The 15,218-nt window shown below is 39.7% G+C and overlaps 1 protein-coding gene across 1 annotated transcript; it reads right to left on the bottom strand.

Moving 5' to 3' along the window:
* Window positions 1–8,373: 8,373 nt before the first annotated feature.
* Window positions 8,374–13,844, bottom strand: ZXDB (zinc finger X-linked duplicated B). The gene has a single exon (XM_038587560.1). The coding sequence runs from the start codon at window positions 13,783–13,785 to the stop codon at window positions 11,380–11,382; it is 2,406 nt and encodes an 801-aa protein (XP_038443488.1). The 5' UTR covers window positions 13,786–13,844; the 3' UTR covers window positions 8,374–11,379.
* Window positions 13,845–15,218: the final 1,374 nt, after the last annotated feature.

The following is a 15,218-nucleotide window of genomic DNA, read 5'->3' as shown; positions in this document are numbered from 1 at the left end:
GCTTTCCTAACACAGAGAAGAAGACAGAAACTTAAACAAAATGCAAAGATAGAGGAATTCATCCCAAAAGAGAAAGCTAAACCAAAAAAAAAATCATAGCCAAAACAGATATAACTAACATGACCAATGGAGATTTTAAAGCAACAATCATAAGGATATTCACCAGGCTTGAGAAAAGAATGGAAGATATCAGGGAGGCCCTTACCACAGAGATAAAAGAGCTTAAGAAAAATCCAATGAGTCAGAAATGAAAAAAATGCAATAACTGAGATTTGAAACAGACTAGATGTATTGACCACAGGGTGGAAAAAGCAGAGGAACAAGTAAGTAATGCAGAAGTTAGAATAATGGAAAATAATGAAGCAGAAGAAAAGAGAAAGAAGAATTATGGACCACAAAAGTAAACTTAGGGAACTCAGTGACTCCATTAAACATATAACATTTATATCATTGGAATCCTAGAAGAGGGAGGGAAAGGGGGGTAGAAGGTTTATTTGAGGAAATAATAGCTAAAAACTTCCCTAATCTGGGGAAGGGGAAAAAAGACATCTAAGTTCAAGAGGCATAAAGAACTCCAATAAAATTTTTTAAAAAGCAGGCCAACAAAAAGACATATTGTAATTAAATTTATAAAATACGGTGATAATGAAAAAATTCTAAAAGCACCAAATCTAAGAAGTCCCGAATTACAAGGGAAGACCCATAATGCTGGTTGTAGATCTCTCCACAGAAACTTGGCAAACCAAAGGGAGTGGCATGATATATTCAATGCGCTAAATGGGGGAAAAAAAATCTCCCCTACAAGACTATTCAGAAGAGAAGGAGAGTTTCCCAGACAAACAAAACCTAAAGGAGTTCATGACCACTAAAGCAGCCTTGCAAGAAATATTAAAGGGGGACTCTTTGATTAGGAAAAAAAGATCAAAAGAAACAAAGACTGGAAAGGAACTGAGAAAATCTCTAGATATAATGACAAAAGAAGCAATAAAATGGCCCTAAATACACAACTATCAAAAATTACTCTGAATGTAAATGGACTAAACACTCTAATCAAAAGACATAAGGTATCAGAATGGATAAATAAGCAAGATACATCTATACGTTGCCTGCAAGAGACTCATTTTAGACCTAAAGACACCTGCAGATTGTGAGAGGATAGAGAAACTTTTAACATATAGGTGGATATCAATAGAAATCCCAAGTAGCAATACTTATGCCAGACAAACTATATTTTAAACCAAAGACTGTAATAAGACATGAATAAGGACACTATATCATAATAAAGGGGACAATTCAACAAGAAGATGTAACAAGTATAAATATTTATGCCCCCAACTTGAGAGCAATAAATATAGAAAACAATAACAAACATAAAGAAACTCATGGACAATAATACAGTAATACTAGGTGACTTTAATACCCCACTTACAGCAATGGACAGATCATCTAAGCAGAAAATCAACAAGGAAATAATGGCTTTCAATGACACACTGGACCAGACGGACAGATATATTCAGAACATTTCATCTTAAAGCAGTAGAATACACATTCTTTACAAGTGCATATGACACTATCTCCAGAATAGATCACATACTAGGCCACAAATCAGGCTTCAACAAGTACAAAAAAATGGAGATCATACCATGCATATTTTCTGACCACAATGCAATGAAATTAGAAGTCAATCACAAGAAAGAGATTGGAAAGACCACAAATATACAGAGGTTAAACAATATGCTACTAAACAATGAATGGGTCAACCAAAATATCAAAGAAGAGAGAATATTATGAAAAATTATATGCCAAGAAATTGAACAATCTGGAAGAAATGGATAAAGTCCTATACACATATAAACTACCAAAACCAAATCAGGAAGAAATAGAAAACTTGAACAGACTAAAACTCAGCAAAGAAATTGAATCAATGGGGGATCCCTGGGTGGCTCAGCGGTTTGGCACCTGCCTTCAGCCCAGGGCGTAATCCTGGAGTCCCAGGATCAAGTCCCACATAGGGCTCCCTGCACAGAGCCTGTTTGTGTCTGCCTATCTCTCTCTCCCTCTCTGTGTCTCTCATGAATAAATAAATAAAATCTTTTAAAAATTGAATCAGTTATTAAAAATCTCCTAACAAACAAAAGTCCAGGGCCAGATGGTTTTGCAGAGGAATTCTACCAAACATTTAAAGAATAATTAATACCTGTTCTTCTCAAACTATTCCAATAAATAGAAAAGGAAGGAAAACTTCCAAATTCATTCTTTGAGGCCACCATTACATTCATACCAAAACCAGATAAAGACTCCACTAAAAAAAGAACTATAGGCCAATATCCCTGATGAATATGGATGAAAAAATTCTCAACAAAATACTAGCAAACCCAATCCAACAGTACATTAAAAGAATCATTCACCATGATCAAAGTGAGATTTATTCCTGGGCTGCAAGGGTGGTCAAGATTCACAAATCACAACGTGATACACCACATTAATAAAATAAAGGATAAGAACCCTATGATTCTCTCAGTTGATGCAGAAAAAGCATTTGACACAACATCCATTCTTTCTTTAAGATTTATTTATTGGGGGGGATCCCTGGGTGGCTCAGCAGTTTAGTGCCTGCCTTTGGCCCAGGGTGCGATCCTGGAGTCCCGGGATCGAGTCCCACGTCGGGCTCCCGGCATGGAGCCTGCTTCTCCCTCCTCCTGTGTCTCTGCCTCTCTCTCTTTCTCTCTCTATCATAAATAAATAAATAAACCTTTGAAAAAAAAGATTTATTTATTGGGACACCTGGGTAGCTTAGCAGTTGAGTGTCTGCCTTTGGCTCTGGGCATGATCCCAGAGTCCTGGGATCAAGTCCTGAATCAGGCTCTTTGCATGGAGCCTGCTTCTCTCTCTTCCTATGTCTCTGCCTATCTCTGTGTCTCTCATGAATAAATACATAATTCTTTTAAAAAAAAGATTTTATTTATTCATTCATTTATTTGAGAGAGAGTGCACAAGTGGGGGGAGGAGCAGAGGAAGAGGGAGAGAGAGAATCTCAAGCAGACACCCTACTGCAAAGCCAAATGTGGGGCTCAATCTCAAGACTCTGAGATCATGAGCTAAGCCAAAATCAAGAGTCAGCTGCTTAACTGACTGGACCACCCAGGTGCCCCCAGCATCCATTGTTTATAAAACCCCTCACAAGGTAGGGATAGAGAGATCATACCTCAACATTAAAAAGGCCACAAATGTAAAACCCACATCTAATATCATTCTCAATGGAGAAACACTGAGAGTTTTTCCTCTCTGGTCAGGAACAAGACAGGGATATTCACTCTCACCACTGTTATTTAACATAGTACTGGAAGTCCTAGCCTCGGCAATAAGAAATAAAACAACAGCAACAACAAAATAAAAGCATTCAAATTGGCAAGGAAGAATTCAAACTTTAAAACAAACAAACAAACAAAAAAAAAAACAAAAAAAAAAAGAATTCAAACTTTGACTACTTGTGATGACATGATACTCTACACAAAAAAAGCAAGACTCCACCAAAAAGCTTACTAGAGGGACGCCTGGGTGGCTTAGCGGTTGAGCAGTTGAGCCTTTGTCTCAGGGTGTGATCCTGGATTTCTGGGATCGCGTCCCACATTGGGCTCCCTGCATGGAGCCTGCTTCTCCCTCTGCCTGTGTCTCTGCCTCTATCTCTCTGTCTCTCATGAATAAATAAATAAAATCTTTTTAAAAAACTTACTAGAACTGAAACATGAATTCAGTAAAGTCACCTGATGCAAAATCAACGGAGAGAAATCATTTGCATTTCTATACACCAATAATGAAGCAGCAGAAAAGAAATCAGGGAATTGATCCCATTTACAATTGCACAAAAAAATCATAGTACATCTAGGAATAAACTACCCAAAGACGTAAAAGATCTGTACTCTGAAAACTATAGAACACTTATGAAAGAAATTGAAGATGACACAAAGAATTGGAAAAATATTCCATGCTTATGGATTGGAAGAACAGATATTGCTAAAATGTCTATATTACCCAAAGGAATGTACACATCCAATACAACCCCTATCAAACTACTACCAGCATGTTTCAGAGCTAGAGCAAACAATCCTAAAATTTGTATGGAACCACCCAAGGCCCTGGGTAGCCCAAGCAATCTAGAAAATGATTAGATGCAGAGAAAGGGGAACCCTCTTACACTGTTGGCAGGAATGCAAACTGATGCATCCACTCTGGAAAACAGTATAGAAATTTCTCGAAAATTTTTAAATGACCTAATATTTTATTTGATGTTTTTAAAAATAGAATTCTCTGAGGCACCTGGGTGGCTCAGTTAGTTAAGCGTTTGTCTTTGGCTCAGGTCATGACCTTGGTGTCCTGGAATCAAGCCCTACGTTGAGCTCCCTGCTCAGTGAAGAGCCTGCTTCTCCCTCTCCCCAATCCCCGGCTTGTGCTCTTGCTAGCTCTCTTTCAAAATATGAATAACATCTTTAAAAAAATTCTCTATGTTCTTACAGCCTATAAGATTATATTCTTAAGCCATCTTAATAAATATAAATGGATAATTTAAAATTATAAAATCAACTGTCTTTTCTTTTTCTATAAAGTTGATCTTAGCTACAGGATTCACTGAATGTCTTACTCAAATTCTTCCAAGAGCTCTATCACTCATCTGTAAATGGAGGGAAGCCTGCCTGTCTCCATTTTCAAAGTTCCAAATGTTCTAAGACTATAAGTCTAAATATTTATTTTAACAGAGTTCTAATTTTTACTGCTTGCAGCATACAAAATGAGACAAACCCAAATAATGTGGAAAAATATGCTCCACATAAAAGAAAATTTGATTTAGAAAAAAATTAAATATTGGCATTCATTTTTTTCTATTATCATTAAGGCATGAATCTGAATTATTGTCAAAATTATAACAAAATAATTAATAATAATTAGTTCCCAGAAACCACAACTTATGTGAATTTAAGGTGACATGTTAAATCTTACTAGAAATAGCAAGTGCTAAAGTTTGACTTCAGTAAATGTTAACTAACTAATGCAGCCACTTTGGACAGAAAAGAACTCATTGTGGCATCAACTAAAATCTGAAATAGCTTGATATGAACTGCTGCTACTCTACTTACTGGAATTTCCACTAGGGTTGTCCTGGCCAATGTTCAAGCAGACATGTGGCCAGTTTCCTTCTGTCAGTGAGCCAAATCTCACCCTAAAGTTATCTTCCCACTCTATATTATAAACAGAAGGGGGAGGTTAGTCTTGTTTAAAATAAATGACATTCTTTTGCAATTATGCTATAAGTAGAATGTCTGACATTTAAATCCTGCTTGTTTTTGTTACTTTTTTTGTGAATGTTTTACATCTTGAACACTTAAGTTGCTTATGATTAAAGAAAACTTTGCTATTCTGGAATAGACTGAAAGTGTTAAGCTACTGTTTTACCTAGAAATCAAAATGGTTATTTACTGGACAACCCTACACACACACACACACACACCTAGGGTACTGGTGAACTTTTAAGTTCCCTTATGTTTAGGTCTCAGCATCAAATGTTACATGAAATTAATTACTCTTTCCTTCCAGCTAGTGTGACTATCTAATAAAATTGCTTTCAATATAATGTCCCTATTATTCCAGAAAATTAAATTTTGCCCTCATTAGTATAATAAGAAAATAAATTTCACAAGCAAAAGTGTGTAGGCTTTAATAGTTTGTCTCATTCATAATAAGAGAAAGGAAAGTATAAAATCTCTAGAGTCACTTCTAGCATATCTCAAGTCAAAGATTAGGTATGGAGCCTGCTTTAAGATTTTCTCTCTCTCCCTCTGCCTCTCACTTCTACCTCTAAAAAATAAATAAAAATTAAAAAATAAACTGGTAAAATTAATTTTAATATTACATTTTCTTTAAGCAAATATATTTAAAATAAAATGTTTCACTACAAAAAATAAATATATGAGGTGATGGATGTGTTAATTAACTAGATGGTGGCAATCCTTTCACAATGTATACATATCACCACAATGTACATTTTAAACATCTCACAACTTTGTCAATTATACTTCAATAAAGCTGAATAAATTCAAATATTATCCAATGTGTAATCAATATACACATACTCATTAAATACTTTAATGTTTTAAACCAAGCCTTCAAAATCAGGTTTGTATTTTACAGCACATCTTAATTCAGATATAAAATTGTCAATGATTAAAGTGAAATTTAATACTACTAAAACAATAAAATATTTAACAGGAAACAATTTTAAACTGTTGTTAAATTTAAATTTATTAAATTAAAAATACAGTCTCTCAGTCATAGTAGCCACATTTTAAATGCTCAATGGCCACATATGACTAGTAGTTGCCATATTAATTAGTGCAGATCTAGATCATTCATGTCAAGATGAGGAGGACTCTGGTAATTCAAAGGGAAGTAAAAATAAATAGAACTATATAGATAGTTCTGAGCATGCCTTAAGGAACCAAGAAAGAGGAAGTGGCCCTCTGTCATTGTCTAGAATGTAGATAAACCACAATGTGGATAGTTTATGCAGGGATACTTATGATTTATCAATTAGCATTTAACTAAACACCATCTTTACATACTTCTGAAAAGACTCTTCCTTACTTCCCTCAATTAGTAAAAATGTGATTATTACAGTCCCCAAGAATACCTGAGTTGTTATTTCTGATTTTGCTAAGTCTCTTTTTGTTACCTATCTATGTATCTATGTATCTATGTATCTATCATCATCTATCTCCCTAAAGAGGCACTAAGTACTATGCCTTCCTCAATTTGGAAACATCTTTAGTATTGGTTCCTTCCTTTCACTTCCTACTGACACCACTCTAGTCCAGGCTTCATCATATCACGCCTGAATGGCTATAAAAGTATTTTCACTGATTCTTCTATTCCAATCTCTCTCATCTAATTCATACAGCACCTCCATTACATTAACCTAAGACATCATTTCCATGATCTGACTCCTCTACTAAAACATGTTCACAGGCTTTCATCTGTGCCTAGAATAAATTCCTCATTGTTCTTATTGTGTGTGTGTGTGTGGGGGGGGGGGGGTTGTGGTGTGTGTGTGTGTGTGTATGTTTACCTTTCTGTCATTTTGGTACCAAGTTAAACTTTGCCCATTTCTGTCCTCCAATTCTTTAACAAATGTTTTTCTCTCTTCTCCTGTCAAATGTGATCTCCTTAAAGCTCAGAGTTGCATATTATCCTTATCATATAACCCTCACTATGTTATGCTGTATTTGTACAATTATGCTTAATAAGTATTTGTTAATTTGAAATAAATACACTGGAAACTCCAGCTGACAAATTGCCTTCTTATATGTTTCCTGGATAAGAACATAAAGAGTTTAGGTCACAGAGACAAATAAACTTCATAATCTATGCATGTTTGACTCCCATTACTCAATCATTATATTTATTATATTAATTTTTAAAAATGCTAATGCCAATATATATTTTAATTTACAACCTACATCATCAACAGAGGCCCCCAGAAACAGACTTTTTTCTAAAGAATTTATTTATTTATTTATTTATGAGAGACACACACACACAGAGGCAGAGACACAGGCAGGAGGAGAAGCAGGCTCCATACAGGGAGCCCGACTTGGGACTCGATCCTGGGTCTCCAGGATCAGGCCCTGGGCTGAAGGCGGCGCTAAACCGCTGAGCCACCCAGGCTACCCCCAGACTTTTTTTAAAGCCATCATGTTGCTGTGTTTTCAACTGACAGGTTTTGTCTATTAATTTTGGGGGGCAGTATTTTTTGGCAAGATTTTTTAATAAACCAAAGACTGAGGAGAAAAAAGAAAGGAAATAGGATTAAATTAAAACATGTGTCATTATTTAAAAGAGTAATGGCAACTTTATGTCACCACCACCAAAAATTAGACTTCTTACTTTGAACGTATAAAGAGGTACACCATTTTACTAGAATATGGTATTAAAAGAGAAATCATTTGAACAAATTTCTTCAATGAAACTCTGAGCCCATGGACAATCAAAGCTTTTATTTTTGAGAAAAGCAACATTTGTCCTTTGAAAATTTCAGCAATGAGTAAGAAAAAATACATTTTATGATTTTTTAGTGGGAGAAAGTTGGTTTAAGGAATAAAAAATAGGGATCCCTGGGTGGCGCAGCGGTTTGGCGCCTGCCTTTGGCCCAGGGCATGATCCTGGAGACCCGGGATCGAATCCGACACCGGGCTCCCTGCATGGAGCCTGTTTCTCCCTCTGCCTGTGTCTCTGCCTCTCTCTCTCTCTCTCTGTGTGACTATCATGAATAAATAAATAAAATCTTAAAAAAAAAGGAATAAAAAATAAAGTCAGAGTATTAAATTCTTGTGGTGTTTAAATAATTTATTTGATGTTTGCTACTTGTGCATTCATTTCCATTCTTAACACACATATTTTCTGGACATGAAAAATAGGGATCTATTTAAGAGATCTTAATGAATGACAATATTTTTGAAATGCACTTTATAAATACAAATATTTCAAAGCAAAGGGAGAAAACAGTTGAATGAGTAGACAATAAAATTCTGAGTATTTTTGATTTACAAAAGTATGCCTACCGTTTTCACTAAATGAATACAACCACTTAAAAAAATATATGTGTGTATACCCACACACAGTACAGAAACATTTCAAAGTGGCAAGTTTTTAGTGCACTGCCAAAGTGCTACAATAATTGTCATCCATAGACATTCACGTGCAAACACCACTGACTAGTTCACTAGAGCAAATAAGAGTATTAGTTAGCCAAACTCTGTAGCAAAAACTTTTAAAAAATGAAAATAATGAAACAGAAATCTACTTCTCATCTGAACAATGTAGAAAATAATCTTGTTTATCATCTGAGTCATTTATCAGTGTGTATGATGAGTAAATGGGCAAGAAAAGATCTATCCATTAAAAAATTTAAAAAAGAAAGGAATGGCAAAGACTGGAATGCACAAGGGAGTGGAGAGAGGAGAAAGTTAAGCACAAAGTAACAGAAATCAATTACAGTGGAAAACAGCAGCTAGTTTTGACACTGAAATGAATCATGGAAGTTGGATAAGTGGAAAAGGAGAGGCAAAGATAATTTATCTTGTGTTAAGCTATATATAGAACTGTCAGTCACTAGCCAAGCCCATTTAGAATGTAAGTTGGCTAAACTGCCACATGTCACAGTACAGACTTTGTCAAAACTACCACACAGGGTTGTTCTGAAAAACAAATAAGATACCAGTAGTGAAGAAGTTCCACAAAATTCAAAAGCTGCACTCATATATAAGACAGTTTATACAATATTCAGATTCATTCTATCCTTCCAACTCTGAGAAAATGGAAACAATGAGTTCTCCAGACCACAGAAAGGAGGAAACCTCTGCTTCATTATCAGAGCTTCACACAATAGCAGGCTCGGCTCCGCAGTCACAGCAAAGTCTGACTTTGTAAGCAGAGCAGATATGGTGATAAACTGAAATAAGGGAAATGGTTGCAAATATACCTTTGAGCAATGTCTCTACTCCTGGCATTTCCCCACAGAAATTCCTGGAAGGAGGGAGGATTATTCAGTGGAGAAAATACAGAGATTCTGTATCATACCTCACTCTAACCCTAACAAAACTCATTGCCTAAACATTGAATGGGGTTAAATTATCTCAATTTCTCCCTTACAGCAGAAAGGCCTGAGAGGGTAAAAAAAAATTATATAAATTCATCAAAATACGCCAAAGCACATAATACTTTTTTTTAAAGATTTATTTATTTATTCATTCAGAGAGAGCGAAGAGAGAGGCAGAGACACAGGCAGAGGGAGAAGCAGGCTCCATGCAGGAAGCCAGATGTGGGACTCGATCCTGGGTCTCCAGGATCACACCAGAGGCTGCAGGTAGCGCTAAACCGCTGCGCCAGCGGGGCTGCCCCGCATAATACTTTTCCTTACATATTAAAAACTGGAAAAGAAGAAAAGTCTAACGTGTGTTAGCTATGTTTGTGCATTGCCATGATCATATGACAGCTAGGAAACTCAGGCTTAGTGAGACTAATTTATTCAGGCCATTTATCCCTTACAAATTTGACCCTGGGTTTGTTCCATGTCAAAATTCTGGCTGGCAACTTCAACAAAAACAAATCCTGCCCCATTACAAAAGGTCAGGAAGATAAATGGCAAAAACAGCCAACATATTTTTGTTATCTTTTTTCTTGTTAATTCTACCATTATTTAAGAAAATATTCTGGCATTGAATAATACTTCAGTTAAACTTTTATAAATGCCTTAAACAACATTTCCTCCTCCACTAATAGTAATTCTACAAGAACAATCCATGATATCAGAAACACAAGTAATCATCAATAAATGCATTTATCAGCAGCAGCTGCAAATATAACAAAAAGAAAGAACCAGACATTATGTACCACCTGATTAAAAGAATACATCATGAACTAAGAAACATTCCTGCCCCCAAAATCGCATTTTCAATCTGAGGAAGTCTCTAGATCCAACTACCAAATAAAGGAAACAAAGGGTAACGGAACTTCACACCAAAAGGATGTAATGACAAAAACCTAAGATTGTGGCAAACGCTACATGTGAAACAACCTAGTTCTTCAACAAATAAAAGTGCAAAGAAAGAATCAAGGAGGAAACAGATTAAAAAGACCCTTAAGAGCTTTATTGGAATTCTATATTAAAAATATTAAAAATAAATAGCATTTATGAAATAATTCCAAATTGAAAGCTGACTAGATATTTACTGGTATTAAGGAATTACAGTTAACTTTAAGTATGATAATGGAATTATAATTTTTCCAAAAGAGCCCATACATTATATAACTATATATGGAATAATAATTGAAATGATGTACTGTGTGGTATTTATTCCAAAATACCTCCTGAAAAGGGTTAGAGATAAGGTAAACAAAATTATTTGCGAATTAATAAAAGTTAAAGTTGGGTGATAAGGACATGGCTGTTCATTACACCATTATGTATGTTGGGGAAAAAAGCACATGCAACACAAGCACTAAAAATTGTCCTTATTTTTTCCAAGGAAATAAACTTATCAAGGAATCACAGAGATGAAAAGACCTTAGAAACAATCAATTCAAACCACCTCATTTTATAAATAAGGAAATTAAGGCTCAGATAGATTAAGTGACTTGCTCAGGGTCACACAACTCGACAGTTCCAGAGTCAAGATCATAATTTAAATCTCCAGACTTGTAGCCCAGGGCTTTGTTCTTTTTCAAACCTATAAGAAATGACTACTGGATTTAAACATTTAGTCCAGAATATCCTTAAAATGGAGTGTAATTCATAAGAATAAGCCACGTGGCAAGGAATTAATAGTTAGTTCATACCAAAAATGAGCTGCCAGTCACTGTGATAAGATCTGTTTCTTTCTGAGAACCATGGTTTCCTGCTGGACTGGAGAATCCAAACTGGGTCTCTTCCTCCTGTCCAAAGAAGTCAGAGTCAGGATGTACATTCCATTCTGCTTTGGTTGGCGTCAGTAGTTCCGAGACACTGTTTTCACAAAGGGTGCTTGAAGGAGTCAGAGCATCTGTGTCCACTGTAAGCTTACTGCTGGGGGTCAAAGCCTGGGGCTCTTGACTCGAGTTTTTCATAGCCAAAGAGCCCAGAGATACCAATGGCCCCACACTTAGATTTGAGACATCATCCATATCTAAGGGACTCTGCTGAAAACCAGAGGCTGTCGTTCCAAAAAAGAGAGAGGTATCCAGACTCTGAGGAAGGTCACTGGTGGCCATCAAGGCCCGAGGGTCCACAGCCTGCCCTAATGAATTATTATTATTAGCAGGGAGGCTCCCTGCCAGAGTTGAACTCACAGAAGCCACATCAATAGTCAAGATTCCAGAGTTTGCCAATGCTGTGTCCAGCACTGCAGCGGAGCTACTGCCAGGCACATCAGAGGAGAGAGACACTAGCTCTGCATCACTGAGGTCATTCTGTCCCTGGCTGGTAAGTTCACTGCTGGGCGTAAGAGAATTTGCAGCTTCTAGCTGAGCTAAGAGATCCTGGCCAAGGTTGTGCCTTTTGGCCAAGTGGGTCTTCATGCTGTGCTTGGATGTGAAGAGCTTATTACAAGTAGAGACTGGGCAGCGGCTTTTCCAGGTGTCCACGTCCTGCAAGTGTTTCTTGGAGTGAATGTAGAGACTACTGCGAGCAGAGAACCTGGCACAGCAGCCTTCCACAGGGCACACAAAAGGCTTTGTGCCCAGGTGGGTTATGCTGTGGCCTTTCAGATGCTCAGCCCTTGTGAAAGATTTCCCACAGCCTTCCACAGGGCACATGAACCTCCGGTCATCCTCGTGCTTCCTTTTGTGCCTCAAGAGTTTGGACATGCTGGTGAAGTTCCAGCCACAGCCGTCAAAGTCACAAAGGAAAGGTCTCTCACCTGTGTGGCTCCGCAGGTGAATTTTCAGGCGACAAGCCTTGTCGTACTGTTTGCTACAGCCTGGAAAAGAGCAGGAAAAGAGTTCCTGTTCCCTGAAATGGGCACGGTTATGGGAAAACAGGGCACTCACTGTGATAAACGTCTTCTTGCAGCCGGAAAATGCGCACTGGTATGGCCTCTCAGGTTCGAAATGGCTGCGCTGGTGGGCGCTGAGTTTGGCCTGAGTGGGGAAGCTCTCCTCGCACACCTCGCATTTGAACGAGTTCTCCTGCTCATGGCCCTTCATGTGCGCCTTGAGGTTATACACCGTGGTGAAGCTCTTGCCACAGCCCTCCGCAGGGCAACCAAAGGGCCGCAGTTTGTCGTGCGACTGCAGGTGCCTCTTGAGCTTGTAGGAGGTGGTGAAAGTCCATCCACAGCCGCCCAGGGGGCACTTGAAGGGCCGCTGGCCCTGGCTGCTGCTGTGAGTCAGCAGGTGCACCTTCAGCTGGTGCTTCTTGGCGAAGGTCTGTCCGCACTGCGCCTCGGGACACAGGTACAGCACCACGCCCGGGCCCGGGCCCAGCGGCCTGCGGGGACTCTCGGCTGCGGCCCGGCCCTCTGCCTCCTCCTCAGGCGCTGGGGCCGGCGCCGGTTCAGCCGGCTCGGCCAGCAGGAGGTCGGGCGGCAGCTCAGGGCAGTCGTTGGGCTGGACCCCCGCTTGCGGAGCCATCAGACCCCCAGGCTGAGGGGCAGGCGCGACTTCAGGCTCCCAGGCTGGCGGCGGGGGTGTGGCCAGGGTGAGGACACCGTTCTCGAAGCGCAAGAGCAGGTTTTGGTTGTGGATGGTGACGGTGCCCGTGAAGGCCGCGGCGGGTGCCAGACTTGGGGCGGGGATCGGGTTCTGGGCCGGGGCTGGGGCGGGGACTGCAGACAGGCAGCGGGGGCCTAGCGCCTGGCGGCCCGCGGGATTCGCGCCACTCTCACCCTGCTGCAGCTGTGGGACCGACTCGGCCTCCTCCCTCCATACAGGCCCTGCGGCCTGGCCATCGCCCGCGGTCTCCACATCGCCACCCACCGGGTCCAGCAGCACCAGGAAGAAGTCATCGCTGTCGCCGCCACTAGCATAATCCGACCTGGGCGCCAACGGGCTCAGGCCCGGGCCCCGTGAGGCCGCGCGGGCCTCCTCGCGCCGCCTCCCGGACCCGCCATCTTGGGGGCCCCGGAGCAGCAGGAGGCGGCGCGCGGGGACCTGGCCAGCCCGCGGGTCAGGGCCGCCGTGGAACCGGCTGCCGCCCGCGGGGCTGCCAGCACCACCACTCTGTCGTGTCCCACGAGGCGGGAGCAGCCTTGGGCTTTCCATCTCCGAGGCGGTGAGGCTCGGCTGGAACCGGAGCCGCGGAGGAGGCGCGACCCCGCCCCCTGCCGCGGGCCCGAACACGTTCCTGAAAGGAAAAAAAAAAATGTGCAATGCGCAGAAACTGGCCCTATCAGATATTAAAACGTGTTTAACGACACAGTGATTTAAATATTCTGGTACTGGATCTCTGGAACAGAATAGAAAGCCCAGAGGCAGAGCCTCGTATGCACAAGTAAGTTCTACACCCAGTATTTGTAGGAAATCAAGGATGTCTTCCCAGATAGTGGGGAAATGAAAGTTCATTCGGTACATTTAACCGAGCAATCTATCTGCTAAATGCAACTTAAATCTCTGTGTCATTATATACACCAAAATAAACACCCCCACTCCCTCCCAGTGCTAAGTATGGTGCTTTTAAAAAAATTGTTTGCTGGTTGGCTGCCTGGCTGGCTGGCTGGATTTATCAATCCAGTGAGAGAAAATTCCTGGAACAATAACACTTTGTGTCAACATCAAAGTACCGTAATGCTAGCAAATTCAAATGAAAATGATGTCCTTTTCTTTTTTATTTATTTATTTTTTATTTTTTTCTGGGTAGCTTCCATATCCAGAACTGTCTTGAAAAAGGTCCTCAGGAAAATTTGTCTTACAGTTCGTTTTTTTTTTTTTTTTTTTGGCTTGCTGATGTGATGCAGAAATTAGAATGAGTAAGAGGTGAGGCCAAAACAGATTACCACTGTTCAGCCTAGAAGTGCAAAGCTTGGAAGATGAAACAATTTATACTGAATCCTGGAAAACCCAACCCACTCCTGGGTCCTTCCAAGACAGTGCCCAACCTAAACCAACTCTTTGCCATTACATCATGGTAAATCTCATGTCCAATCCCACAGCATTCCTCAGAACATTCCTCTGTTAATGCTAGATTCTCCAGCACATGGAGGTCTCTGGACAGAGTACCAGTTAAATGTGGTAAGATTAAACCCTAAGGCACTGTGATGGACTCTACTGAGAAAAATGCACATATGACCATGTTCAATCGTCCTGGCGTACCTGCTTGCATTTCAGCGTGGTGGCCCAATCTCATTGTAATGGATTTGGCCTGTGATGCCTTAGTGATTGTATTAATGATGATGATGATTTTCCGACTTGTCTGTCATCTGTGATTTGGGAAATGATATCAATAAAGGGTGAAATATCTAGCAAGGGAAAGGCTTAGAGTGATGACTAGATTATTGGATACATATAGTTTAAATAATCCCCACTTTCCCCCTTTTTAATGATAATGGACACTTGCTGATCTCTTGATAGGAAGAACAATTTTATTATCCCTTACATCTGAAACCTCGTCAAAATTTTTACTTCACATATTTTCCTTCTGTTACATTTTTAAAGGAAGCCATTTTTAAAATCTGAGATATAGAGGAGTGCATAAAACA

The sequence above is a fragment of the Canis lupus genome, chromosome X (genome assembly GCF_011100685.1).
Source record: "Canis lupus familiaris isolate Mischka breed German Shepherd chromosome X, alternate assembly UU_Cfam_GSD_1.0, whole genome shotgun sequence".
Taxonomy (NCBI): domain Eukaryota; kingdom Metazoa; phylum Chordata; class Mammalia; order Carnivora; family Canidae; genus Canis; species Canis lupus.
This window is presented reverse-complemented; position numbering and strand designations above follow the sequence as displayed.

Bases quoted from the DNA above. Each gene is read 5' to 3' on its own strand.
- ZXDB (XM_038587560.1), bottom strand. From the start codon at position 13,785: ATGGAAAGCCCAAGGCTGCTCCCGCCTCGTGGGACACGACAGAGTGGT.